Source organism: Salminus brasiliensis, chromosome 17 (assembly GCF_030463535.1).
Source record: "Salminus brasiliensis chromosome 17, fSalBra1.hap2, whole genome shotgun sequence".
In the NCBI taxonomy this organism is placed as follows: domain Eukaryota; kingdom Metazoa; phylum Chordata; class Actinopteri; order Characiformes; family Bryconidae; genus Salminus; species Salminus brasiliensis.
This window is the reverse complement of record NC_132894.1, coordinates 9,620,662-9,648,101: the sequence shown is the minus strand read 5'-3', so window position 1 is coordinate 9,648,101 and position 27,440 is coordinate 9,620,662. Positions and strand designations below refer to the sequence as shown.

The following is a 27,440-nucleotide window of genomic DNA, read 5'->3' as shown; positions in this document are numbered from 1 at the left end:
GCACAATAAGACAAAACATCCACTCTGCCAGAAACCTCAAAGGGGAGCGTGTCCACAATAACGCTAACTAGCGCTATGATCACTTTCCCACACTGGATTTGATGCAACTTCCAACACAACCAGCTCTAACACACACTTAAAGCTTGTAACAGCCGTTCAGATGACCTCCTATACTCTCTGTAATGCAGAATGACCGTGACCTCTTTAATAAGCCGGTCACTGAATGTAGTTGGAGGAAGCTTAGTCTGTTAGCTTGCCAGCTCAGACAGTAACTTGCTCAAAGACAAGTGACAGACAAGCTCCAAAGCACACTCTCTTAGTGTAAGTGTTAGCTAACTGCTAATTATTTGATTCTTGATTGGTAGATAAAGCTGTGTAGTAGATCTCTACATGTAGCACAATTTGCACAGTAACTGTTTATTATTATCTCGTTCAGAAATCCTGATTATAGGACAGTGTTAATGTGTGTGTGTGGAGATGTGAGGCATTATAGGTCAGGTTTGATGATTAAACGATATGATATTACTTTGTCTATTAAAACTGTATTTAATTTAAGTCGGAGTAAAATAAAATGACCAAAATTAATCTGATACTAAAATGACCAAACCCAAATAAATGTTTTCCTTTTTTTTGTTTGTTTTTGTCAGCAAAAAACATTGCTGTGGAGTTTTAACTCCATACAGTTCGTATCAAATGTACTTGAGGTTTTAGGCCCTCTTTTGGTCTCGGTTAGTCCATATATCACGTTTGCTTGATATCAGTGCTGTCATGCATCTCCATTTTTGCCATTTTTTCCACTTTTTGACACAGTAATTATATCTAACCATTATACTTTATATTGTCTCAAAATCTCATAAGGAATGGACCAATAGAAAAGCTCTAGAAGGTGAGGCAGAGGTGGATTCCAAGGCAGGCCCGTGTGCTGGTGAAAGGCAGTCTGGGTGTCAGTGGCACAGCCTGGGGCAAAATGCAACTGATTCCTGCATATCTGCATACTTCTGCTCTTACTGCTCCTTCCAACTGAATGAAGCTTCAGCTATATGTGTGTGACTTCAGTATGTGTGTGTATATGATGCGTGTGGCCAGCTCCTCTGAGTGTCGCACAGCCTCTGGGGAAGGACTAACACACACACACACACACATACACACAGACACATACACACACTGGATGAGACAGGCAGATGGATCCCCCTCAGCCAGGCCAGTTGAGCAGCTCTGCATATTAAAGAAAGCCCAGAAAGGCCTGTTCAAGTAGTGTATAATTCATAGACATCTCTGCTGCAGCTCCTGGGCCTCCACCTTCATTTCCATACCGCTTTATGCACTGACCGTATTATAGCGGTGCTGTTGCCGTTTAATATCGCGCATGATACCATCCTCGTCCTGGAACAAGTCAAACAGGAAAATGCTTGATGTGTGGCACTTGACCCCGGCAAAACTAAAAATGAAATGCTTATTAACATGATTTTTTTGTTTTGTTTTGTTTTTCTCTTATTTTTCATCTCTTTTCAGACTTTGAATCTAATTGAGCGTTTGAAATCTCAAATCCATCATGTAAGTGTCTCAGAGGAATAACTAATAGGGATGGCATTCCTTGCTGTGTTGCATGCTGGAAGATTTTTATATTAACTAAAGGTTTAAATCTAGGAGCAGTTAGTTTGCAGCAGCCACAATTTCATCTCCACACTGACTGATTCCTGCTAGTGTGTGTGTGTGTGTGTGTTTGCTTGTGTTCATGTTTTTTTTTTTATCCCTATCTATCTATCTGTCTGGCTAGCTATCTAGCTTTCCATCTATCATCTCCCAATTTAACCAGTTCAACCCACTAGCTCGGTCTCCCCCAATTACCTGATGCTACCAACATCAGTGTTGAGAAGTCTAACCTGTGCTTCCTCAGAGACACATGAAGCCAGTCACCATCTTTTCAACCCACTGCTAACGCAGCACCACTTGGAGAAGAAACCAAAGTGTAAATTCTGGTACTTCAACGCCCATGTTGGCTAGCATCACGTTGAGTGATGAGGACGAGAAGGAAGGCCACTCACCCAGAGAGAGTGAGGCCAATTATGCTCTCTTAGACTCCCAGGCACGGATGACTGTGGAATCTCTGGGAATCAAACTCACAATCTCCTGATGATCGAGCCAGCATTCGGACACCTGTCCAGTACCAGAGTGGACAGATATATTCGGACACACCTCTTGATCATTGAGTTCAGGTGTTTCATTCAGTCCCGTTGCCACAGGTGTTTAAAATCAAGCACCTAGCCTCTCTCTGTCTGTCTACCTTTACTCACATTACTCAAAGAATAAATGGTTCTGAGGAGCTCACTAAACTCCAGCGTGGTGATGTAAGAGGAAGCCATCGTTGCAACAAAGTCAGTTGGAGAAATTTCTTCTCTCCTAGATATTCCACCAGCAGCTGTGAGTGCTATTATTGAGAAGTGGAGGTGTTTAGGAACCACAGCAACTCAGCCACGATGTGGCAGACCACATAAAGTTACAGAGCGGGGTCGCTGAGCGCTGAGGCACATACTGCGTGAAAGTCCCCAAGGCTCCCCAGATCCCCAGATTAAACAGGGTTTCCAGACAAGCAGTCAAATCCCCAGGGAGTGGAGCTACCAGTAACCCTTTATCTGCTTAGGTTTGTGTTTGTTCCCTGTGAAATCGTTAATTTTTTTTTTGGTTTTTTTCACAAAACGAGGATTTACTCTTAAAAATGGAGGTGCTATAAAGGGCGATGCCATAGAAGAAGCACATTTGGTTTTATCTAGAACCACTTTTATGAAGGAGCTGTGAGAGTGAAGAACCTTTAAGTTGGTAAAGAACTTTTACTTTCTTTAAACCGTTAAAATGTTTCTCACACACAAATGCATCTCTTACAGTAGTTCTTTTTGGAACCAAAAATGGTTCTTCTATGGCTTCACACTTTCGTAGTTTTGTACCATGTTGGTGTTTGGTGTACTGGTTCCACACACATAGGGAGTGCCTCACTGTTTCCCCAGTAATACGATCATCTAACCATAAAAAAAAAAATGTTTAAAAGCCCAACCAATATATCACTCCACTACTAGTATGTACATATGTGTTGGCTACTGTATGTAAATGTGTGCGTGTGTGAGTGTATGTCAGCCCACTGCGACACTTCATGAGTCTGGAGCACTGCCAGTGTTGGGATGGATTTGTTGGGTGTCAAAAAACATTGACATACAAATAGAGAAAGCGCTGTTGGCTAGTGGGCAGCTTTGGGTGAGCGGAGGAGAGAGCAGCACATCTGCATGGCTCTGATGAGACTTGAGCGCATTGCTTTTTCCTTTTTTTCAGTCTTTTTATGCAGTCTACGGGATCCACAGTGGGCGGCAGGTTTTGGACCGAGCGTGGCCCAGCCTCCTTTAGGACTGAAAAGTGTGCCTCCACTGTAACCAAAGTGCCATCTACTGGACACATCTGAGCAGTGCGCACGTGTTTATGCACAGCGAGACTTGGCTTCTAAAAGCAAGATGCGCCGAAGCGCCTCCCTCTGATATTCTTAAAAGCGCCTTTCAGCCGGAGCCAGTTGGAGCTGCGGGACGGCGGGCCTTGCCTGAGACGAGGGCCCGGGCTTTGTTTCGGGGCGGGGATGCTGGGGAGGGGGGGGTGGAGGAGGACTCGCTCGAGCGCCTCGGCAGACGCTGGCTGTGGTTCGGCCTCTGAGGCGCTGGGGTTTTGTTTTGCGTTTTCCAGGCAATGTCTTCTTCCCTTCCAAACGCTGCCAAGCGGATGAGATCAGTGGCCGGACTGAAATAGCATGTGAAACGCATAATGCACGGCTCGCTATTAATCTGGCAGGAGCTATGGCTGCAGTGGAAAGGCCTGTAACTGTTTTAGACAACTTGGCCTACATGGAAATGCATATACACAAACATACAGACAGAAAGACGTGATGAAGTGTTGTTTTCTCTTGATTTTCCCAAGTCTTGATAAACTGGAGCTTCGTTGTTGGGCAGTGCACATTTTAGTTGGGTTTTCTGCTTAGATTACATTACCACACCTCCGCTAGTGTTTGGTGATCTAATCTAAACATCAGAATCTACAATCCTGTTGTTGAAGAGTCTTAGTCCTGAGTGGGGTCTTGGTCTGCATGGCTTTCTTTGCATTCACGATTTGGTATCTCTGCATTTGCAATTTTATTTTCTTAAATAACCACTTTTAAACAGCGAAGTTGACCTGTGACAGCTCAGTGTCTCTTTTCCTTTAGTTCATATATAACAGAATCAAATGCCACATGCCCGCCTTTTTGCTCTCTTTGCTTCCAAACTTGTGCTATTTTGGAGGCTCTTTTTCATGCTTTTATTATTTCACATGCTGTTTCCTTTCTTGGCCTCTTCCTGCGCTCTGAATATAACCATGGAAAGTATGAAAGATGAAATGACAGAGTAATCTGTAAGCTTTATTTTTTTGCAGTCTTGCCCGTGTCGTTGGATTAAGGCAGCCGTAAGTTTGTGGACAGATTTCTGTTCTGTTTCCACTGACTCCTAGCACACTTTTCTGATCCCGGATTCTGAAAGTCACGCAAGCCGACCCACACTTTCATTTCCAAACGTAATCATACCTTTACCAGAAGCTGTAAAAACCACGAGCAAGCTAGAACGCACTGTGAACACACCTGAACCGAGAGAGATCCTTTGAAAGGCGTGGATTCATTTGAAGTAATTAACGTGGAGTGTTTTGTGGGGCTGATGGGAAGCGATTGTGGATTGTGTATGTACGCTGATCATTGCCATGTGCAGGAAGGTGTGGTGGTGCGTGTCTGAGCTGTGGGCCTGGTGTTGCTGTTCTGAGGGGGGAAAGACGTGGAGGGCTCCACTGTATTCACCTTGTTTTAATAAACACCTCTGCTTACAGAGCGAGTGGCCAGAGGGGAAGGGGGGTGGGGGGGAGGCCATTGGCCCCACCACGCCCTGCTGCCTAATGAAATGAGCTAAACGACTGCAAACAGTGTTTTAAGGGCAAAACGCCACAGATCAAAATGAAATCCAACAAGTTAGTGTTTCAAATCTTTGAGATTAAAACTGAGTTTATACTGGTGCACAGTGCAGTGCCTGTTGATAGTAAATGCAGAATTAATCTGTGCAGTACTGATGTTGCAAGATTGATACCAATCGTCTTACCAATCGCACTATTCATTTACTGTGTGCTGTGACCAATCACAGTCCCAATTCAGGACAGCCGATTGCAGTGCATACTAAGGTTACAGTATGTAGCAGTATAATCATAATACCAGTATTTTGTCCATATTGAGCAGCTCCAACCTAGGCCGAGGTAAGTTTCAGCACAGGCTTAGACTGAAGGAAAGGCAAGGAGAAAAGCAGCACCGCTTCAAGGTCATAAATTATTCCTGCATGAAATTTCCAACGAGTACAGAGACTGTGGTCTTTACCAGGACCCAGGCCGACACAGCTTTTATAGCTCTGACAGGTCTGACGTCCATGCGACGATTTCTCCATCTTCCAGACACACTCACTCACACATACATATACTTATACACCCTCTCCAGACAAAGGTGACTGCATTTCCGCAGGTGCATCCAGTCCGTTCTCTCAGGCCGGAGCGGCTCACGGGCCAGATTTACTGCCCTGACACAGGAATCCATTAAAGCCTTTTGGGGAATTCAAGGCCTAAACTCCCCTGTAATCGCTTTCATTATAGCTCGCAGCTACCAGCGAGCGGGGCAATCAGTGCCCAACATGTGTTCCTGTTTATTCCAATGGCAAAGGGCCTTAAGTGGTCGGCACACACGTTCTTTAGCTATTTTTATGGAGCGGGTGGCGGTTAACCCTTTCAGACGGCACATATAGTCGAGACAACGGGCCCACTTGACCCCTGCCAGCCTAGACTGAGGCTGCTGCCCTTTCCCTTTAAGTAAAATGAATTGGTGGATGGCCATCACCCGTCAAGGCCGGGGGCCGATCAAAGCCCTTAAAGAGCATACTTCCTTTCTCCAGCCGTGGACACTGTAAATGGCCTCCAGTTTAGTGGCAGGCTTTGATAATGTGGCAAACGCCGGTTTATGGGCTGCCTTAGTGACTGGCCAACTTTTGTACACGTACACTCATATATATGTGTGTGTGTATGTGTATGTACGTGTTGTGGCAATGCTGTTTAATGGCAGGCCTCCAGGCCTGAAGCCACAGCATGGGGCCATGCTCTATAATGCTTCACTACTTTAATTTGCCAATTAAAAGTGTTACACAGGTGTGTTATAAAGCCAAAGGATTAGCAGTCTGACTGGCCCGCACCAGGCCAAGGAACTAATGCTGTTGCTTTGTAATGACCATCGCAAAATAAAAAAGGACGCAAGATGCTCGAATGTTTGCTGGTTGCCGAACAAATTTGAGCTTTTATGGCGCTGCTCCACATGGATGCATTGTTAAACCCTTTCTCTTTTGTCTTCTCTTTCAGTATCAGGTTCAAAAGTCCCCCATGACTTTTGGCTTTGCTGACTATGTCATCGATGGGGACGATGAAATGGACACGGCCAGCAAGTAAGAGTCTGATTTTAATCAGATTTCATCATTACAGTGGACCAACACACAATTGGAACAAATTGAAACAATTTTCTGTACCAGTGTTTCATTTTTGCTACAAATAAGGCAAGACTCCCTTAGGGAATATGCAGGGTTCAGCAGTACATTGGTTACTACATTGCTTCTCAAAGCCCTGGCAATGCTGCCATCTACTGTTCATCATTAATCTCACATTGATCTCTACAGCACTGAACAAATTACTGTTCTGTAAGGTATTTCATGAGGAATGACAGGAGCTTTGAACACTAAAGAAGGCACTCTATCTTTCATTGGACTTGTGGTCCAATGGTTAACAAGGAAAACATACTTTCTAAATGGCTTGACAAGTTTGGTCCTGGTGTTTGCATGGCTAAAGATATTCATAATATGTGTGCTTGGCTGTAGGATCTCCTCGGAGGACAGTGGGGAGGTGCCATCCTACACTGAGGACAGTGATGACTCGTATGAGTTGGAGCCTGAGGCACGAAAGACAGGACAGATGAACTTGCTGGAGGAAATCCTGGACTCCTTGAGCACCACTAGTATAGAACAGGGCAAACTCTCAGCAGCCAAGAGCCTGGACTTCTTCAGGTCACTAGAAGACATTGACTGCGATAGTACGGTGAGAGGGAGCTCTGTTTACACATACTTGAGACTTTACCTTAGTGAATTAGTAGGATAATATATAATCTCTACATTTCAGAACAAGACCAAGCCCCTGAGCGGGAGCGGTCCAACTCAGGCTGGCTCAGTAGGTGGAGTGGGCAGTGGAGCAGTGGATCAGAGCAGCTGGAACATGGGCCAAGACGACAGCGCTGTCCATGGCAAGCATCTTCCCCCTTCGCCCCGGCGCCAGTGCAGCACCCGATCCCTGCCAAGCCCTTTTCCCAAAGCGCCGGAGGACCCCCCTGATGCAGGGCACTTGCATCCTTCGCCCAGGAATTCTCTTACCGAGGCACCTTTTCAGCCTGAAGCTGGCGCGTCTCCTGTCGCCGACCCTCCTGCACAAATGGGGCTCCCCTCAGACCTGCAGCTGAGCCCTGAAGACCAGCAGCCAGCCTCCTGTGCTCCTCCACTCCGGAGGAAGGTCTTGTCCAAACAGACGATGAGGCACTACCAGGGCCGCTCCCAGCACAGTGCAGCGGCAGGGCAGGGCGGCAGGCAGCCCTCGGTGTTCGTGCCCTGGGAGAAGGAGCAGGAGGGCCGCGGGGAACAAACAGAGGCAGTGGAGGCGACGGAGAAAGGTTTGTTGGAGGAGATCGAGTCCATGTGTCTTCTCAGGACGGCCCTCGACTCCAGCGCACAGCTCACACAGGTCCATAACAACACCGGCCTGGACAAAAGCTGAGAACGCCAGCACCCTCTGAGCACATTGACATCTTCCCCTCCAGATTCTTAGATACGCCTCTTTCTTCTCCTTCTCCTTGTTCTTCTTTTGCGTCTGAGGTACCGGAGATCTTACTTTGACTTCTTACACCTTGTGTTTCATGGCTTGCCGTTCTTGTGAATACTGGGTCTGCGTATTTCTCATGTTTGGTTGGAAAGTTTGAAAAGCATGTACGAACGGGCATGTCGAGAAGAGAAGCGACCAGTGAAGAATACTGTAATGGTTGAAAAGGGACGTTGCTCCACCTCTCTTCTCTGATCACACCGGTGAATATATGTATTGTAGAGACCTCCCAGTTGATTCCAAACCAATACTTTGCACTTGTAAACAGGGACATTATCTAATCACTGTAACTCTAAATTACTGTGTTTTGGAGAACGACGTTCTGTCCAGATTAATGTATTTAAAAACAAACAAAAAAAATAGACTTGAGAGAGAGAGAGTTTTAGCCAAACATGATGCCTTAAACTAAGTTCTGATTTTGCTTCTGGCACTACACGGTGTTATCAGACCTAGACTCTGGAATCATCAGAATCTACACATGAATGCTACCTTCAGTTGTCTGTAGCTGCAGGTGAATTTGAATCCTCCATGTGTTTTTCTGGAGGTTTATGTATGTAGCTCAGAGACAAAACCGGCGATTTAGTTGACTTTTATGTAATTAATCGTATAAACGTTTATTTTTGGAGGTGTGTTTCCTTTCCAACACTCTTCTCAGGTCGCTTGAAGTAGTATTTATATGTTGACTCTGGCCTTGCCATACGCTAGATTGTCAGTACACGTACATACTGACACTAGGAAAAGTTGTAGGTGAGCATATAGATAGCTAACACTGAATTATTCCAGTTTACTCTCTACAATATATTAAGTCGCATAGCCTTAACATGTACAGTGGTGGCCAGTACATGCACCTCGAGTGACCCCTGCAGTGCTGTATCAGAGCAGCGCAAACTTAACTTACGAATCACGCGCAAACTCCAGACGCCGCCCGTAATGAAGCAATAGGTTTGTAGGTTAAAATGAATGAGTGACGTATTCAAGCTTTCAGGGAAATGTTTTGCAAATCACTGAAATTTAAAACTATGCCAGGCTCCTTTGGAGAGATTTGAGCTTTGCGTTCTTTTCAGTTAATTCCCTTTTGGCTATTTACTCCAAAGCCATATTGAAGCAAACGAGTCGAAGTGTCAGGTTTGCCGGGCACTTGTTTCATTTGGGCAGATTAAGTATTTAGGCTCTGAGGCTTAGTGATTTACGCCACATGCCATTCTGTCAGACACTTTAACAGCCGACCTCACCCCCTCCTGCGTGCTGCTTTGTGGTAACGATGTGCTTGTAAAAGTGTTCTGTGATATTTTTTTTTTTCCTTCTTCTTTCTCTCTCTCTTTCTCAAGAACCTCGCCTCAAATCTGCATTTTAGTTTCTTTTAGCCTGTTCACCATGTCTTGCCACTGTGAGGGTCTTTTTTTTGTTTAGCAGACGCTGAATCCTAGGCTGTCGTGTATGTATATGCAGGCTTTAGCTTTTCCTTGGAAATTAGGAAGGCCCTAAAATAGAATCCTGATGAACTATGCAAATTTATTTTTCAGAGTTCTAAGAGATGTTGATGTTTTCAGCCGTATATTTGTCCGTCACAATAAGATCTCAGTAATGTAAGTCTCTTACAAAGATGGATGGTTAAATACAGTTAAAATATCATTCTTACGATAATCTGTTCTACTCTATAGTGCTGCTGAAGTGGAGTGGAGGAAAGAAAAACATGAAAGTGCTGGTACAGATATTGGAAAGGTGAATAGTAGTAAGAAAAAGGAATATTTGCCAACAGTGAATGTGTATAACTAGGTTGCCATCAATTAGCGAATAAACATAGTTCTGTGACCTGGCGACGATCTTTTATTCATGTATTAATTACAACGGTACTTCTGAACCATGTTTAACTGTAATTAGGATATATTCAGTACTGTGCAAACATTTTAGGCACCTTAGCATATAATAAAAAAATCCTGCACGAGAAATTCTCATTTTCAAGAAAGTAGTTGAGATCTTGTGAGCTAGTCTGAAGAACAAAGCTTGGTTCCAAATTGAACATCATTAAGCTCTGACTCCAAACCAGGTGTTGAATGATTGAGAATACTAGAAGAATACTAGAAGAATAGTAAAAGAATACTAGACTCCCATGTTTTAATGAACTCAGTGATATAAGATCACTACTTTCTGTATGAGTGCTATTCGTATGTGTTCTGATATTAGTATTTTACTGAGCAAATAAACACTTACTGCCCAGATACTGCCTGTATCAGCAGCTGCCTGGAACTTTTGCACAGTACTGTAAATTTCCCATTTTTGGTACAAAGTTATGTTCGGCCTTTTACTTCATGTTTGTTGTCTGGATGTCCTGCATCCAGAGCGCTTTGTCACAACCGTGATATTGCTGTTGGTACTGAATTAATTCAATTAATTTTGCCAATAGAAAGACTTACTTGCACTAGGTACTAGTTTCCAAATCCTGCTCATACCCATTATATATAAGAACAGCAGCATCAGCAGCTTCGACTTTTGGTTTGAATGCGAGGGTGTGCCTTAAATGAAAATGTGAATGCTACTCAAGGATGGCCCAATTCTGAGTGGGTTCATTAGTTGTCGCCAGGTGTATTTGTTTTTTTTTTTCCTCTTTTCACTGTTTGCCTGACTGTACAGTCTTTGTTTTCGTGCTCGCTGCACATGTCTGTATTATACCTTTTAAGAATCCCCAGAAGAATTTATCGGTACCCAGACTAAGCTTAAAAGGCTACCCAGTCGGGTGTCATGTTAATTGTGTTATTTGTCTTTTAGCCGGTGGATAAGAAACAGAGCTTGTTGATAAAAGTGGATAAAATGGGGGAGGAAAAAAAAGTTAAAATATTTTACAGACCCGTTCTAGAGACCCAGAACCTCGCGGGGGAACAGATGAGACCGTCTCAGTGTAGCTGTGTCGTCAGTATTATACATTAGAAACCTGATCAGCATTTCACTGCATGCCACTAAGAACAGGTTAGAACAGAATGCTTTCGTTTACATATTTGTTTCATGATGGTTTGTTTAGTTTTTTTATGTAATTTTCACATTTCATAAAGTTGCTCAGAGCTTTGTGAATGAGGGTCCATGTTTATCAAGCAGCTCAGATTGAGATCACTGATCTGTAAGTTCATGGTCAGTTGCTACATGTTCCATTCAGTCTCGTTAAAAGATAAACAACTGATCTGATGAATCAGAATGTTTTAATTAGTGGCATAACAATGTTGATGCTTTTTCTCTTCCGAGCTTGATCTGCTATTTTTCCAGTTACTTTATCACTTAATTATTTGTTATTGGGTGGCTATTTCATTGCATTTCAAGTGATTCCCAAAACCTTTTTAGTACAGATGCACGATGATATTGGAATCATATAAGTTTTGGCACATATTTACAGTGATCAGCCGTAACATTAGTACTGGCAGGTGAAAAACTTTGATTATCTTCCTCTACAGTGGCTTCATCTGTCAGAGGGTGGATATATTGGGCAGTAAGTGAACAGTCAGTTCTTGAAGTGGTACTGGGCCACTTTGACAAGAACATCAGGCAGGTATTGTGGGATTTGTTCTGGTATGCAGTGGTCAGTAATTACCAAAAATGATCCAAGAAAGGACAACTAGTGAACCAGCAACAGTAGGGGTTGACAATATGGTAAAAATATTATATCATGATATTTAAAGACATGCACAATATTTTTTGCGATCTAAGCACCTAAGGCTCATTGGTGGGCACAAAAGGACCTACTCAGTATTAGACAGGTGGTGTTGATGTTGTGACTGATCGGTAAATGTTGCTGTCAAACTCAAATTACTGTATATCTCAAAAAGCAGGAATCGTACAGAAGACACAAAAAGCTTCTTAACTTTAAGTGGAAGTCAAAGTAAAAGAATTTCATTTCTGGAGCATTTCTATTGGTCCATGCATCATGACATTCTGACGCAATGTGAAAACAACTGCCAGATTCCCATCATGTCAGCAAGTGAAAAACTGCAGGTTGTTTAGGTGACACTAGGCTACATCGCTAAAATGTATTTTATTTATTTTAGTGTATTTTTAACTCCTCTTTTAAAAGTAATCATTATATATATTATATTCCTCTGTAATATTGACCTGATCTTAGTCCCAAAATATCCATTTAATTTAATATTCGTATAAATATTTGTGCATGACTGCAGCAGTCCTGAATTCCCGTATCTGTGCATCTCTACTAAATCTGGCTTCCTTTCTTTTCAGAACGTAGAAGAACCAAGTTAGCATGAATAAACACAGTTAAAATGGTCATTACACTTTATCCTAATACTCCTAATTATTCCACATTTATTGACGTTCTAAAACACTACTGAGCAGCAGGAACGATTTCACAAGAAAACAGCAGTTTGAGATTTTGTGGGAAATCCGTGGTAGAAGCTGCTCTGAAGTTAAGTGCTACTGAGCTTCTGTTGAAAGGGCTTTGTCTCCGGTTTACAGAGGATTCCTCTTGTGGAGTGGTCCCGACTCTTAAATTGAAAGGTTTTAACTGCTGCGCTTACTTTTACTGTACTTGGGGTTCTTACAAACAGCAGTGCATGACCAGATAGATGCTGAAAAGAGGAGTTAAACTTGTGAACATCTGTGTTTGTTTTGTGAGTGTAATTCATGCATGGTCTTGTTTTGTTTTAGTTTTTTTCAGTTTTATTCAGATTTTTGCTCAATTTTGCTTAGTTCTTTTTGAATTCTCTGATTCTACTGTGCAGTTATTTGACATTGTGTATTGTAGTGGAACTACTGTTGCTTTCTAGGATGTGCTTTACTACGTCGAAACCTAGTTGGAGAAAAAAAATAATTGTACGATTTTGAGCATTGAATAGTTAGCATTGTATTGAAATAGAGGGATAACTGAGCGAAGTACTTATTGGAGCATAATTAACATAATTAACTTTCTGCCCACACTATACAGCCTTTTAGACGTACAGGCTTATATAAGCACAAACTCAGCATGTGTCAAAGTTTGGGCAGATTTTTCTGTCGTGACATATATCCAAGATGGCCTTCTGCTTCAGTGCCTACATGCACAAATCCCACATGCTTCAGCTGAGCTCTCGGGGTGGCATTAAGCTGCTGGAAAGACTGTATTGAGTATGAGTTCAATAAATAATCCAAACTAATGCTCAAAATCTTACATATTATAGCTTTAAACAACAATACACCCAGCCCGTCCTCAACATCCCGGCACACACACACAGTGCCATGCATCAGATTCACTGAACTAGTCAGTCGTTTGTTTGACCTTCAGTACTCTGTTTGAAGGCTACCTGCATAATGTAATACCTCAGTCAGTATTCTCAGTACTCGCATATGGATTTCTTCCAGCATAATAAGCTCCCTGACAAAAAATGGCACCTTGCATGTTTAAGGTGGTCATAGCTTCAGGTTCCTGCAGATGAAGTTGCATGATCGGGCTATAAATACCTGTGGGGTGTGCAACAGGATTCATAGACTGAGCAGAGGCAGTACAGTGCAGAGAACGTCTTGTTCGCTGTGTGGAGAATGGGTCGCAAAGCAGATGTTGGGAGTGATTGCATTCGAGCGTGCCAAAGACCACAGTAGCTGATTTTGCAGGTGTATGGAAGCGCACGGCCATACAGGGTCTACCAGCAGTGGCAAAAATCCCAGCCTACAGGAAATTCTTATCAGAATTGTGGCTGAAGGATAAAATGAACCGGGGTCGCTAACGCATTTCATGGCTTATGAAGGAAAACAAGAATGAAAACAAGAATTGCCTCTAAGAGTCAACACGTCCTTCACCACCAATTTCTGAAAGAGGAACTCCAGACCATCAACATATAAAGTGGCTCACAAGAGGCCTTAACTTACTTCTGCTCAAGAATGAGGAGAGTAATGAGAATTTCCTGTAGTGATTTCTGCCACTGCTAGTAGACCAGTATGACCGTACTTTAGCATCTTTAGCACGCCCAAATGCAATCACTCCTTTTTGCAGATCATTAAGTCTGCATTGCGACCCATTTTCCACACATCTAACACTCCACAGGTATTCCTAGACAATCATCTCAATGCAGTGCCGTTAGCAAGAGCATGAAGTTACTACATCCTGAAACATGCAAGGTGAATCTTTTTTGTGTGTGTCTTGGGAGCTTGCAAATCCTGGCACAAGCTGGTGAAATTGTCACTCTTAATTGTTATTCAGTGCTTATGCATGTGTTATGAAGTCTGTGTGTAGGTAGCATTCAAATAAAGGTTTAATGACATTGATAACGACAATGCTACATACATAAGCTTCTTATGATAGCTGACCTACAATCTACATAAACTTATGTCCTCTCCTAAATGACCGCTTTACAGGAGAAGACAAAAACTTCCTCAACTTTCAATGGACGTCAGTGTAAAAAGATTTGGAGCATTTCTATTGGTCCATTCATCATGACATTTTGACATTTTATGGTAGAATCACATCAAAATGGACAACTGACACCCTTTTATAAACGTTTGTGTAGGTTCATGGCAGTGTGTCATATAGTCTTATGAATAATGTATAAAATACAATATTGCCAAATATTCCTACAGTGACAATCGCTGCCCTGTAATGACGCATGAAAACACAAAAAGATGTCACAGAAGAAGCCTGGTGTGGTCTATGATGTCCAGTACTGTGATGATTGGAGTGTACGCATTTCAGTTGTGGTCTTAAGTAGTACAAACTCTGTCCACGTGCAGTTGCATGCCCTCTGTACTGAAGTAATAGTGTTCAAGGACAGTATAGGTCAATCTAATGTATTCTTTCAGGAACCACTGGTACAACTGTATGCACTGTGAACTGAGAATAAATTATATAGATGTTTATGCAAATTTCCCACCGCTGGCTTGTCTTCATTTATTCTTCCTCACAGAACTTAATACGACTGAGAATACACTGTCCATGTGTCTGTTCGATCAAGAACAAATCTGCTCACACGAGAAAAAATGAGGTGTCTGGGAATAAATAAACAAAACACTGATGACCCCCCACACCCTTCCCCCAACACGTCATTTGTACAGCATTACAGTGTTACACAGATTGTCTAGTCTAAATTACAAGAAGGCTTGTTCTCATACATTTGAAGTCAACTATGTAAACACCTCCCCCCCTTCTAAAAAACATTTCCACAGATTCTACCATTCCACAAGTTTACAGTCTAACCCTAGCGCTGACCTAGAGCCAGTTCTTCTAACATCAAGAAGATTTTAGGCTAATTGTTCTATTGCAGCAGGACGTTTTTGCGGTTCCGTTCAATTGCAAGAACAATTAAGTGACCCCTTTGGAATCACATGGGTTTCTGCACTGATTACTAATAAAAAGTGATCTGATCATTGCCTAGGTCACGACTATAGACAATTACAGAACATCACACTCTAGCTAAACTTCTAAAGCACACAGTTGAACTGTTCATGTCTCTTATTGAGCACATTGAGTAAACATTCATAGTGCAGGCTAGAAAACGTAAGTGAGCCCTTGAATTTAATAACCTGTAGATCGTAGAGAACCTGTAGATTGAGTAGCAATCACCACCACCAAATGTTTTTTGTAGCTACAGATAAAAATTGAGGGGTGATTTTCAGTCCGTTAGCGTGATACCCCAAACCCTGATCCTTCCTCCACCTTGCTTCACAGTTGGGATGAGGTTTGGGTGTTGGTATATGTACTGTCTCCCTCTGCTGGCCTCAGTGGGCAGCTCATACACAAGTGATGTGCTCTGGGGGCTAAGCTCCACCCTTCACCTGAGTCTCATCTCAAACACACAGGTGTTGCTCATTATTGGACTCGCCAGCCTGCCTGCCAGCCTGCTCGCCTTAACTTTTATTTGTAGCTACAAGCAACATTTGGTGGTGGTGATTGCTGCTCAGGGGGGATCTACAGGTTATTAAATTCAAAGACGCACTTACTGTCCTCCTCCCTCTCATTAAACAGTGTTTTTTCTTTCAAACATTGCATTTCTGCTTACAAAAAGTTCCAATTGTGTCTCATATGTCCATAACGGCATCTTCCAATCGTTCCTGTTTCCACCATTTTTCTAAAAGTGGACACACGAAACCCGTTTTACAGATTGTAGATTCTTCTGTAGGCATGTTGCTGTTGCCCTTGGGTCCTTTCTCACATCTCTCAAGATTGCTTCTTGAATTATTGGAGTGATCTTAACAGAAGGCACACTCCCAGGCAGAGTAGCAGCAGTCTAGAATGTTCTCTATTTGTAGACAGTTTGCCGAACAATGGCCCAGTGTACCCCCAGGTCTGTAGCAGTGTTTAGTAGCCTTTGCCTTTCTTGTGAACAGAAGATCAGTCAGTAATCAGGCTGTGTTTGACTTTATTTAATGAACAAAGCATCTGTGAAACACTTTCCTAATCTTAGCTAATTAATTTGAACAGCTTTTACTATATTCAACTATTATCTCTTGGAGAAATCACTACAGCAAAGGTTCACTTACTTTTTTTAGCCTGCAATGTGGAGGTTTACTCAATATGTTCATTCATTGGCTCAGCTAATAATCAAACCACATTTTTTTAGCAATCAATCAAGGTGGGTCACTAGGTGATGTTGATGGCATACAACAGCTTTTAAAGAACTTTGAGGTGCGGCTACCTTCACTAGCTGCCTGCTGATGTCCCTGCAGGGACCCTTTAGTGTACCCCATCCACATACTTACCATGGTGTGTGGTACTAAAACGCACTACCCTGGCTTTGGGAAACAAGCATGTTAACCACTACACCACCGTATATGCAGGCTGTCTATGGACATTTAGGGAAATGCATCTAAGATCCTCCATAGGTGAAACTAGCAGTCCAACTTAAATAGTGGCTGTGTTCCATTTGGCAGTTTGCTTGCAGACCCTGTGAGTGTTTACAGGTGGCTTTCAGCTCAGATGAGTCTTTCTGTAGGTGGTGGCTGAACGATGTTCCACATCTCCACTCGAGACCCCTCCTTCTCCTGACGACTTGGGCTGTAGGTGCCACGGGTGGCCCGCCGGTTCAGGGCCATCACAAGAGCTGTGGCTGCAGCCACCAGAGCCAGAAACAGCACCACCAACACCAAGCTCACGGGCAGCAGCAGCTCTGATGCCACACTGTCCGCATTCAGCTAGAACAGAGCACAGTATAGAGCCAGTGACTGAAATGAAAAGGCTGGAAAGACTGGATGAATACAAATTCCATTCTATTCTATTCTATTACATTCATCATAAAGTGAAAAGGTTGTGTGTGTGTGTGTGTGTGTGTGTGTGTGTATATATATATATATATATATATATATATATATATATATATATATATATAATCACTGATACCTACCAATCAGAAATGTACGTGTGGTCCATATGTTTGGCTTAAGTGTCCAATGTATGATACATGTATATATGTATACAATATTTTGTACATATATAATATACGTACATTGAAAATATATGCCTAGTTCTTTTTGTTTTATGGACATTCTTCAGTGTATATTAAGCTTGAGGCTTAAACATGTGGCTGCTATAGCCTAATGCTGAAAGCTCCACTAAACTGAAAATGGAAAATGAACACACAGTGCATATGTTCAGACATTGCTTATTTTTTACAGTATCGAGGAATGCTACCATATATTCACCACTGTATAATATCGAGTTATGACTTTTGTGAATCATTACACTGCAATTAAATGCAAATAGTACAGTATAATACAACTCTTCACTAAGGGCTTCTCCTTCCCTCCAGAACTGAAGTGACACCAGGTTGAGGACGCTCTGACTGCACGGGTATGAGCAACAGTGACAGGTAGACGCTCGAAGGCCCTTGAAACTTCATTTCCAATGAGTCGAGCTTAGCTCATCACCTGTTCTATGACTGTGGGAGGATTTCTCTGTGCATGTGTGTGAGTGTGTGTGTGTGTGTGTGTGACTTCCTCCAGATGAACGACCCTGTCATCAGGATAAGCTGCTCCCATACATCTAGCCTGCGTTTTTCCGACCTGCAGCGATGCTGCCACTGCTCTGCTGAGTTGCATTTCATGGAGAAGCGTGTGTGTCTTTCTGCTGGCCCAGCACTATTCACTCACTCTGAAGGCACACACGTCGACAGTACAGCCACCACCTCAGCTCAGACGCTCCGAACCCTCCGAGATTTATGCTTCAGCAGCCACAAAACTGCCCCCCGAACCACTGCGCTTGCCTCTTCCCTGTCCCGGCATGATTTGTGACTTGCTTAAAGATGAACTCTGTAATGAACTTAGTCTCCCAGTTCAAATCTCTAGCCTCATACTTCTGCTTAGAATACCACTTCAGTTAAAGAAGCATCGGCCGCTTTGCTTTCCCTTTTCTTACGAATTTAAAACGGTAAAGTATGTAGAACATCAAAAACATATTATTTTATGTTGCTAAAATAACATATATTATTTTAGCAAAAGCATCAACACTTGTGAATTAGGTGCTTGAGAAACCTGAAAAACAGTGGCCTAGGCTCAACCAATGACCTTTTGTGGTGTCACAAAAACAGTGAGGCTCTATATGTTGTCACGGTCATACACAAACCTTGTATTCAGATGACGTCAATCATAATAATAATCATCATCATAATAATAATAATAATAATGAATGGAGATGTTTTTGTGCCACAGCAAAGACATGGTTGAGTATACAGCTGTAGTTAAAGAGGAACTGCTCTCACACGCTGCTTTTAAAAACAAGAGCAGAGAGCCAAAAGGTGTTTGTATGAGGTCATGCTAAGTGTCAGATAGGCAGGTGCTGGCGGCTGATTCTGCTCTCTGCTCCTGCCTTTATCCTGTTAGTGAGGATTAGCAGGGAGGCTATCTTTAGGTACGTTAGCAACCTACACATTCGTTCAGAAAGGAGGGAAAGCAACTGAGAAAGAGCTGTTTCACAAACTCACAAGATTTGGTAATAATCGGGGCAGTGGTGGCTCAGCCGTTAGAGCGCCGGGCTATCGATAACAGGGTTGTGGGTTTGATTCCCGGGCTTGGCAAGCTGCCACTGTTGGGCCCTTGAGCAAGGCCCTTTACCCTCTCTGATCCCCAGGTGCTGGAGTTGGCTGCCCACCGCTCCGGGTGTGTGTGTACTCACTGCTCCTAGTTCACTAGTGTGTGTGTGTGTGTGTTCACTACCACAGAGGGGTTAAATGTGGAAGACACATTTTGCTGTACACTGACAAATACGTGCACCTTTACCTTTACTTTTAATAATAATAATAATGATTATAAAAATGAATCGAATGTGTGCTTGAAATCTAACTTTCAAGTGCATGTTGGTTGGTTGGTAAGTTTTTCTATGGTCATGAGGTTTGTGTGGGAAATTCTACGTATTTATTTTTTATGCACAATTACATATACATGATTGTGGATGTCTAAAAATGACATTACTAATAGAATTAACTTACATTATTATTTGATATTATACCACTGATTAACCGTCCGGCCATGTTGGAAATAGCATTAACATCACATCTCGGCCAGTTCCTGCTATGCTGGAAATTTCAATGTGTCCAACTTCAGACTTCAGAGGGTGGTCAAGCGCTGGTTTTTGATTAAACCAAACACCACAGCTTTACAGCTAATTATCTACTTTAGTTAAACCAGTACAGCTACATCCCAATAATGTCTTGACTGATCAACAACTGGAGATTTATAGAAGAGGAAAATCTTAGCCTAGTCTAGTCTATGCTGTATCAGCTCCTATATGCCAGTAATGCAACACACTTCCCAGTGAACCCTTTTTGCTGTGCTTGGAATTGATTGAGTGATCTGCGTAATACTTAAACCAGTGGAAACCAGTGGAAACCAGTGGTCTCCACAAAGCTGGTGTTGATGCACTGAAAATATACACTTTGAAACATGCACAGAGATGTATAGACAAAAGTAATGGGACCCTTAACCATGATATTTTACAAAATCCTTTCTAAATCCATAGGCATTAATATATATGGCGTTGGCCACTTTTATGCACCATCCTCCTCACCATTCAGTGACCCCACTCTGTAACTTTATGTGGTCTGTTGCCACAGCTGAGTTGCTGTGGTTCCTAAAGGTGTCCACTTTTCAATAAAACCATTAATAGCTCATGGTGGAATATCTAGAAGGGAAGAAATTTCACCAACTGACTTGTTGGTTGCAATAGTGGCGTCCTCTTACAGAACCATGCTGGAACTCAGTAAGCTCTTTAGTACCACCCATCCTTTCACTGATGTGTGTAAAGGTAGACAGACTGCTTGATTTTTAACACCTGTGGCAATGGCTCCATATACCCCCAATACTTTTGTTCATAAAGTGTATATAATACATAATAATAATACATATAGTCCACCGGTTTAATCTGCTGGTCTCAGTCTTTAAGCTACTGAATAGTTATATAGGGTGTGCTCTTACAGTCACATTGGGCATAACACTGGTGACCACTGGCCTAGTCTCAATCTGAACCTTTGGGTGAAGGACTGAAGGGCAACTGACACAGGCCTACATAAGCCTTCATAAAAGCTTATTCCAATTACACATCACTAAGCTGTTAAAAGTATAGGTTCCTTGAGGAGCATTTGGAGGTTCTTCAATTTGAAACTGTAGAGGAACCTCTTTTAAAACATTTTCTTAAAGGTTCCTCAAAGCACAGTTTAAAATTGGCTCCAAAGGCACCTCTACTTAATAAATGTTAATGAAGGTTAATGTCAGTTGTCACGTGAGGCTTATGTAAGTACCATACAGGCTTAGAAATGCTGCCCATCAGTAAAGTGCTCCCTCATATTTAAACATCATTTTCTAATCGTTTCAACCTGTTTCAGACTGCCTCAGTAAATCCTCGGCAGCCCCAGCATACCGCAAAGTCAAAGACAGCGATGACTTGACACCCTGCAGCTGATTCTTTGACTGCATTTTCACTTGTGAATGGTTTTGACGTGCCTGCTTCAGTGGGGCTGTCCTTCAAAATCTGCAGCAACAGCGTTTCACAGCGTACAAGAGAGACAAACTACAAGTAGCTACAGTAGCACTCTGATGATGAATAACACGGAAGAGACAGCTACACAAAATCTACATCTACAGAGGAGAAATAACAGCATGAGCACGGACAGGGTGGAAAGAAATGTTTTATTTGAAGATTGACGACACCAGATGACTTGATGAGAGAACTACACAGACCCCCATGACAAGAACGTGTTCAGGTCATGAGCAACATGACGAACATATAAACAGTGTAAGACAGACAGATGAACGGACGAATGAACACATGAAAAGTACACTACTGGATACTAACAAGTACTGACAAGGAAAAGCAGGTCTGAATCCACTGTGCCAGTACAGACAGAAGCTACAGAGTGACTGGGCTGAAGATGAAATCAACAGAAATAACTGAGGTACGGGTCATATTCTAAAGCACTGTTAACTCAGTTAAGACAATATGCATGACAGTAAATAGAGACTAACACTCACACAGCAGGGAAAGTGGCCTAAATCCTGTTGATTTTCTCACCACATCCATCTTTTTAATGTGACCTATATCCGGCATTCGTCTGAACAGTTCACGCTCCTAAACTGACGAGCATACGCTAAAGAGCAATGCTTTTTACGTGGTACCACAAGAGCACAGGCGCGATCGAGCAGTTCAAGTGGCTGACAGCTGAGCTTATCGCTTACAATGTGTTCGAGCTGGCTGTAAACAAAAGGGCCTGTTATTCAGCCACGCCCATTTCTTTGGTATGCATCCTTGGTTTCTTTAAACTTTTTAAGCTGTTTATTTTCCTTAGACGCTGCAGCAGCGCCATCCTCTGGCCGTGTGCAGCCATTTCATAAGAAATCCAATTTGGCTGCTCAGGCTCATTGCCCGTATCAGATTTCAATACTGCATATGAAAGGCTATGCTCAGACTGCAGGCATATCGGATTTGCTTCTCAAATCCCATCTGGTGAGACGACTGTCTCTGAGTTGCGTGCCCACACATCACAAATGCCCATCCCATTCTGTGTGCGTTGCTGTGGTAACTTAGGTGGCAGTAACTAACCTGGGGCGATCTTTTTGGATTGTGAGGGACGCACTTACAAATCTAATTTGACCGTCCGGACTGAGACGCAGCTGTACAAATCCACTGGAATCCACCTCCAAATGTGTAAATGTGGTTTGGGTGCCGTTTTTTGCAAAAATTGGATTCCATGTGGTTTCTCAAAAATTTATCTGGACACAATCTAGATGGATTGGCGGCTGAACGTAGCCAAAGTGGTCCGAATCAGAATTCAAAATGTCAGATTTAATGTGGGGTTTTTTTTCGTTACAGATAACAGCTGCTGTGTAAACACAGCCATAACATCTTGTTTTATTACAAACCCACAATCAGTTATTAGAAAACTCCTAAAAATGTGCTTCAGATGGTTCTTTGAATGATGCCACAGAAGAACAACTTTTGTAAAAGACATGTGTGAGTATCAAAAAAACAAAAAAACAACAACAACAAAAATGGTCTAAAGAACGTTCTGAATGTAATGGTTCTTCATGCTCAAACTTCTCTATTATTATGGAACCAGAGGTGGATCTTCTATGGCACTGCTCAAAGAACCAGCCAAAGCTCCTGTATTTGTGGAGTGTAGAGTAACCATAATACACCTTTGAAAACTAACCAGCTAACTCTACCTGCAGATCTGCAGAGGGTTAAGCTGAATTATTAATTGGATTGACAGTGATGATAAGGCACAAACCAGATCTCATTATTGTCTAAAGCTCTGCTACAGGAAGTAAAAAGAAATACTGTAATCTTGTAATATTGTAAATTTCACCAGTATAGCAAATTTACAAACTAATAACAGGGCCTCAGAATAACCATTCATTTAATGCAAAAGTACACTGATCAGCCATAACATTAGTGGTGATTGATTACAGGTGAAAAATTGACAATTATATGGATCCAAAGCCATTCCTCGAATGCTCAGATCTGTTGTGGCGGCACAAGGGGGACCTAATCAATGTAAAGCATGGGAGGTAAGGTGAGATGATAACGCAACACCACATGGACTTTTGGTCCTAGTGGTCCATGTGGACCAGAACAACACTTAGTCCTACTGGTGTTTAAGCAGCACAACTGATGAGCTCTGAGCATGTAGCATTTAGTAAATTATACTTTACTCTCTATAAACTCTAAATTATTGCAAGTGAAATTATCTTAATTGTAGTCCTTAAATAAATACAAATAAATAAATAAATATCTAATATTTATAATATTTATGTACAAGCCATTTACAACAACTTATATAAACCTATATAAACATTTATTAACATTTATTCTAACAACTGTCAGTTGTCATAAGCATGTTGCTGGAATAAAAATGTATATATGTGTTTATGTAGGTTTGTTAACTGGCAAGAAAGGCTTATGAATGCTGCCTTTCAGTAAAGTGTTACGCTTATTTTAAGTGCTCTTATCAAGTGAAATTGTCTTACTGTGCCTGTTTCTATTACATACATTGTTTATAAAACAGATTATACATTATTTAAGTATTTATTCTCATACAATCATTTAATATCAGTGCTAATGTCTAGAAATAGCTTGAATAACCTTCTAGCAGCAACTTTTAATAGATAAGAAAAGATTATCACCTATCATTAAAATCAACATTATGTGAGATTTGTTATTTTATGCTCCTGAGCTCCCCATACAGTAGTGGAGTGTAATTGTTTTAGTGTAAATGGAGCTCAGCTGAATATGATGTGAAAATAGTGCAGTTTCAAACAGACATCACCTCTAATGACCATAGCTTTTGCTCCAACTTGATATGTACTTTATCTATTAATTATGGAAGAGGGCTATAAATATGATGGTTGGCTGTATGATGGCTGGATTCACGCACACACACAGACACACACACACTCTCATTCACTCTCATTCATTCTCTCCCCAGTCCACCGCTGGCTCGCCATCGTCCAGCCGCAGAATGAGGTATGACAGCAGCTGAAAAAGGTTCTGCCAGAGTAAAACAGCCACGTAAAAGTAGATGTCGCTTACGTCGATCTGACAGATGTCACCCGCGTAGCTCAGCTCGCACACACAGTGGAACTTGTTGACCAGGTTGCGGCAGTAGCCGCCATTCAAGCACGGGTTGGACTTGCACTCGTCCAGCTCCTGCTCACACCTGAATGCAAACAGATGTATGAAAGAGAGTCAGGAGATGAGCTTTACTTGCTAAGGAAGGAAGACAGGCTTACTTGTGACATTTCCCACATTTTTCACTGGAACCAAATGAGCTAACCTACTGTTCTTTAACGTGAACATCGTTTATTAACTATTCATCCCCAGTATTCTAATAACTTCATTAATTAAAAGGCCCATATTTAATTTAGAATTAAAGGGCCCATATTCAATTTAGAATTAAAGAGCCCATGTTTAATTCAAGCATATAGACATTTGACCCTTACCTAAACAATATTAAGAGATGGAGGTAATATAACACACACAACTGAAGAAATGTCTTTAGGATATCCTGACATTTCTTACTCCCTAAACTGCATAATAATCAGAATCAGGTGCAGCACGTCAGCTGCAGAGGGCTCATGAGTTCGAATCCCAAGCCATGCCAATTTGCCATCAGCCGCCGGAGTGTAACAGAACACAATTGGCTGTGCTCTCTCTGGGTGTGTAGATGGTGATCTCTGTCCCTCATCACTCTGAAAGCGAGGTTGGCTGGAACAGGCATCTGTTAGCTGGTGCGGTGGAGCTGGGGACCCCACGTATTCCTCCTGGCAATGCTGCATCAGGAGCAGTACAAAAAGAGGTGGTGGCTGGCACTGCATGTATCAAAGGAAACATGTGTCCTTACCTTACCTTACCTTACCTTACCTTCCCTTCCTAGTGTTGGGAGCAATGCTAGTGCTAGGGGGAGTTATGAGCAGGCTTAATTGGCAGTACCAAATTGGAAGAAAAAGAAACATGTCAGGCCATTCTAACAACTCCAAGAGCCCAAGAGCAAACCACAAGATGCATAAAAAAGCCTCCAACAATCCTAAAATGCCATTACGGCACCTATAGGTAGCTCTTACCACACTTGAGGTCACTTGATAGAGCATCTACCATCAGAAAGAGTGAATAAGAACTGAACAAGTCTGATTTTCATGGGATGTGTACAAGGAGGAAACCCTAGCCATCAAAAAAAAAAACATCAGGGCAAGACTGAAGATTCATCTGTCTAAAGCACATTGTTCCAGAAGTCCTGGTCTTTGTCTAGGTGATCTCTTCAGGTGCAACTTCAGTCTTGCCCTGATGTTACTGCCTCCAGTTTCCTGCAAGTTTTAAATGAACCCCTTCCTCGCAACTCAATGAAGTTACTAATCTAAGCACTGTAGGCTCAGATCAGGCCTTGATCAGATTAGATACAGAAAGAAAGAGAGAGAGTGAGTGAGTGAGTGAGTGAGTGAGTAATTGACTAAGCGAGAGAGGGATGATTATATGACCAAAAACTATACTTACCGGTGTCCAGTGAAGCCGGGTAAGCAGTCACATGTAAAAGCTGCCTCAGAGCAGTTACCCCCATTGAAGCATGTGTAGTTCTGCGTCTCGTCCCCACAGATGGACACTGGGAGCTTGGGGGCACTGGGGTGCAAAGAACAGAAAAGAACAGAAAAGAAAAGAAAAGAAAAAAAAAAAAGATGAGGTGGACGCACCCCAACCGCCCCCCCTCCTCTGCTTTACAAAACCCCATGAGGGGCCACAGGCTGTCTTTTCCCATCTCTCATCCAGCGCAAAAGCGGATTAGCCAGCGATCATAATAATGAAAATTAGCATCTGAATGGACCCCTGACTGCTAAACACGAACATATTACATCATCACTGCATCTGAGGATTGACACCAGACTAATATGGACTGCAGTAATGTTACATGTACAGTAACTCACAGTAAAAGAGTCAGATTTGCGGTATTGGCGACTGGTGATTCCTGTTCTTAATGCTCTGAGTGGGCTTGTTTGTGTTTGTGTGCGATTCTTGTATGAGTTTCTGCTGCTGCTGCTGCTGTTAGCGGTGTGGTGGTTAGATATTTTAGGAAATCACTGCTACAACTACAGAGATAAAGAAAGAAGGAAAGGAACAGATGAAACTTACATGCTCTTGACAACTATATACCAAGGAATCTCTTCAACCCGGTCGCTGTGAGGGGGCAAACAAACAGAAAACAGCAAATGTTTTTTCATCCACAAGAAAAACTTTACACCAAAGATGCCTCTCGCTCCAGAGAGGAGAAAAGATGGATGTATTACATCTCCCTGCTGCCTGAGAAGCACTTTCAAAAGAGACGCGAGGAAACGATGTGGCAGCAAGACGTGTTTACGAGATAAATGGTTGCAGGCGTGCCTCTGATGCTGCCCTAAAGGCAAAGCACATCCGCAGGGGTGCTCACTCAACAGAGACGCTATTATAACCATTGCCGCTTTTAAATGACACTTATGGCAGCAGACATATTACCGCAAATACACTCACACACATAAATAATATCATAAAAAAAAATTATTTGCATTTTCAGGCTAACAAATCAGTCCCAGAGGGCACTCGAGTTCAGTGAAACGAAGCCGCTGTTGCGCTTCTTAAAGGAGATTCTTTGTATTTGCTTTTTGGCCCATTAAAATGTTCAAAGAGTGGAATATAGTTTTGTATTCTCTTTCGGAAAGAGCGCCACATATTGTTTCATGAAAATATTGCTTTGTTTTTTTTTTATGTGCGTGTGATTTAAGCTCTTGCTTTAGTTAAGATCAATGGTGCGCGTTAACACGGGGGACCGTGATCACCCTGAGCGCGGAGCACACAATCTAATGAGGTTACAGGGAAGAAGACTGAAGGGGGGAAAAAAGAAGAAAAGTAGTTCAGGAACAAAGAATCTCTGCACTTAAACTGCTGCCATAGTGGTCAATCTGTGGGCAGAATTGTGGGTAAAGTTCACCATGCGCAGATCTGTTATAAGAGTCCTGCTTGTCTAGCTTAACCCGCTAGACCCTGTATGTAAGCCCACACTTCGGCTCTTCACGCTCAGAACTGCATTTCCGACATAATTAACACCAGGTTCATTGGCCCTAAAATAGGTCCTTGTTGGACGCCACAAGATCCACAAAAATCACAATAGGCTTTGCATTATGATTAAGAGCTGAATCGTAATCGGTCACCATAAATCAGCCTTTAAGTGACAGATCAGTAAACAATCAATCAACAATGTTGAATTCATTTCTTTTCTAAAAAGAGTAAAAAATACACAGTATGGGCAAAAATATCGAGACTCTTTTTAATCACTAAACTTAGGTGTTTAATTCAGTCCTATTGCCACAGGTGTATAAGCTCAAGCATTTAGCCATGCATTCTGCCTTTATATACATTTGTGAAAGAATGGGTGGTTCTAAAGATGCTGGAATTCAGTGCTGGAAGTGAAATTTCATCCCTCTTAGATATTCCACTATCAACTGTGAGTGATATTTTAGAAAAAAAAAGGTACCGTTTAGGA

At 42.2% G+C, this 27,440-nt stretch overlaps 2 protein-coding genes across 3 annotated transcripts in view; one reads left to right on the top strand and one right to left on the bottom strand.

The window, feature by feature from the left end:
* Nucleotides 1-14,823, top strand: part of dennd1b (DENN/MADD domain containing 1B) — a 129,591-nt gene extending 114,768 nt beyond the window's left edge. For both annotated transcript variants that reach the window (XM_072660938.1, XM_072660939.1), the window contains 3 exons: nucleotides 6,439-6,521; nucleotides 6,948-7,164; nucleotides 7,246-14,823. In XM_072660938.1, coding sequence (XP_072517039.1) covers nucleotides 6,439-6,521; nucleotides 6,948-7,164; nucleotides 7,246-7,890 — 945 coding nt within the window. In that variant the 3' untranslated portion in view covers nucleotides 7,891-14,823. The remainder of the gene's footprint in view (nucleotides 1-6,438; nucleotides 6,522-6,947; nucleotides 7,165-7,245) is intronic.
* crb1 (crumbs cell polarity complex component 1) overlaps nucleotides 14,811-27,440 on the bottom strand; it is a 30,154-nt gene continuing 17,524 nt past the window's right edge. Inside the window, exons 10-13 of the mRNA XM_072660937.1 lie at nucleotides 26,057-26,101; nucleotides 25,427-25,549; nucleotides 23,969-24,095; nucleotides 14,811-17,085 (exon numbers count right to left, since the gene is read on the bottom strand). Coding sequence (XP_072517038.1) covers nucleotides 16,867-17,085; nucleotides 23,969-24,095; nucleotides 25,427-25,549; nucleotides 26,057-26,101 — 514 coding nt within the window. The 3' untranslated portion in view covers nucleotides 14,811-16,866. The remainder of the gene's footprint in view (nucleotides 17,086-23,968; nucleotides 24,096-25,426; nucleotides 25,550-26,056; nucleotides 26,102-27,440) is intronic.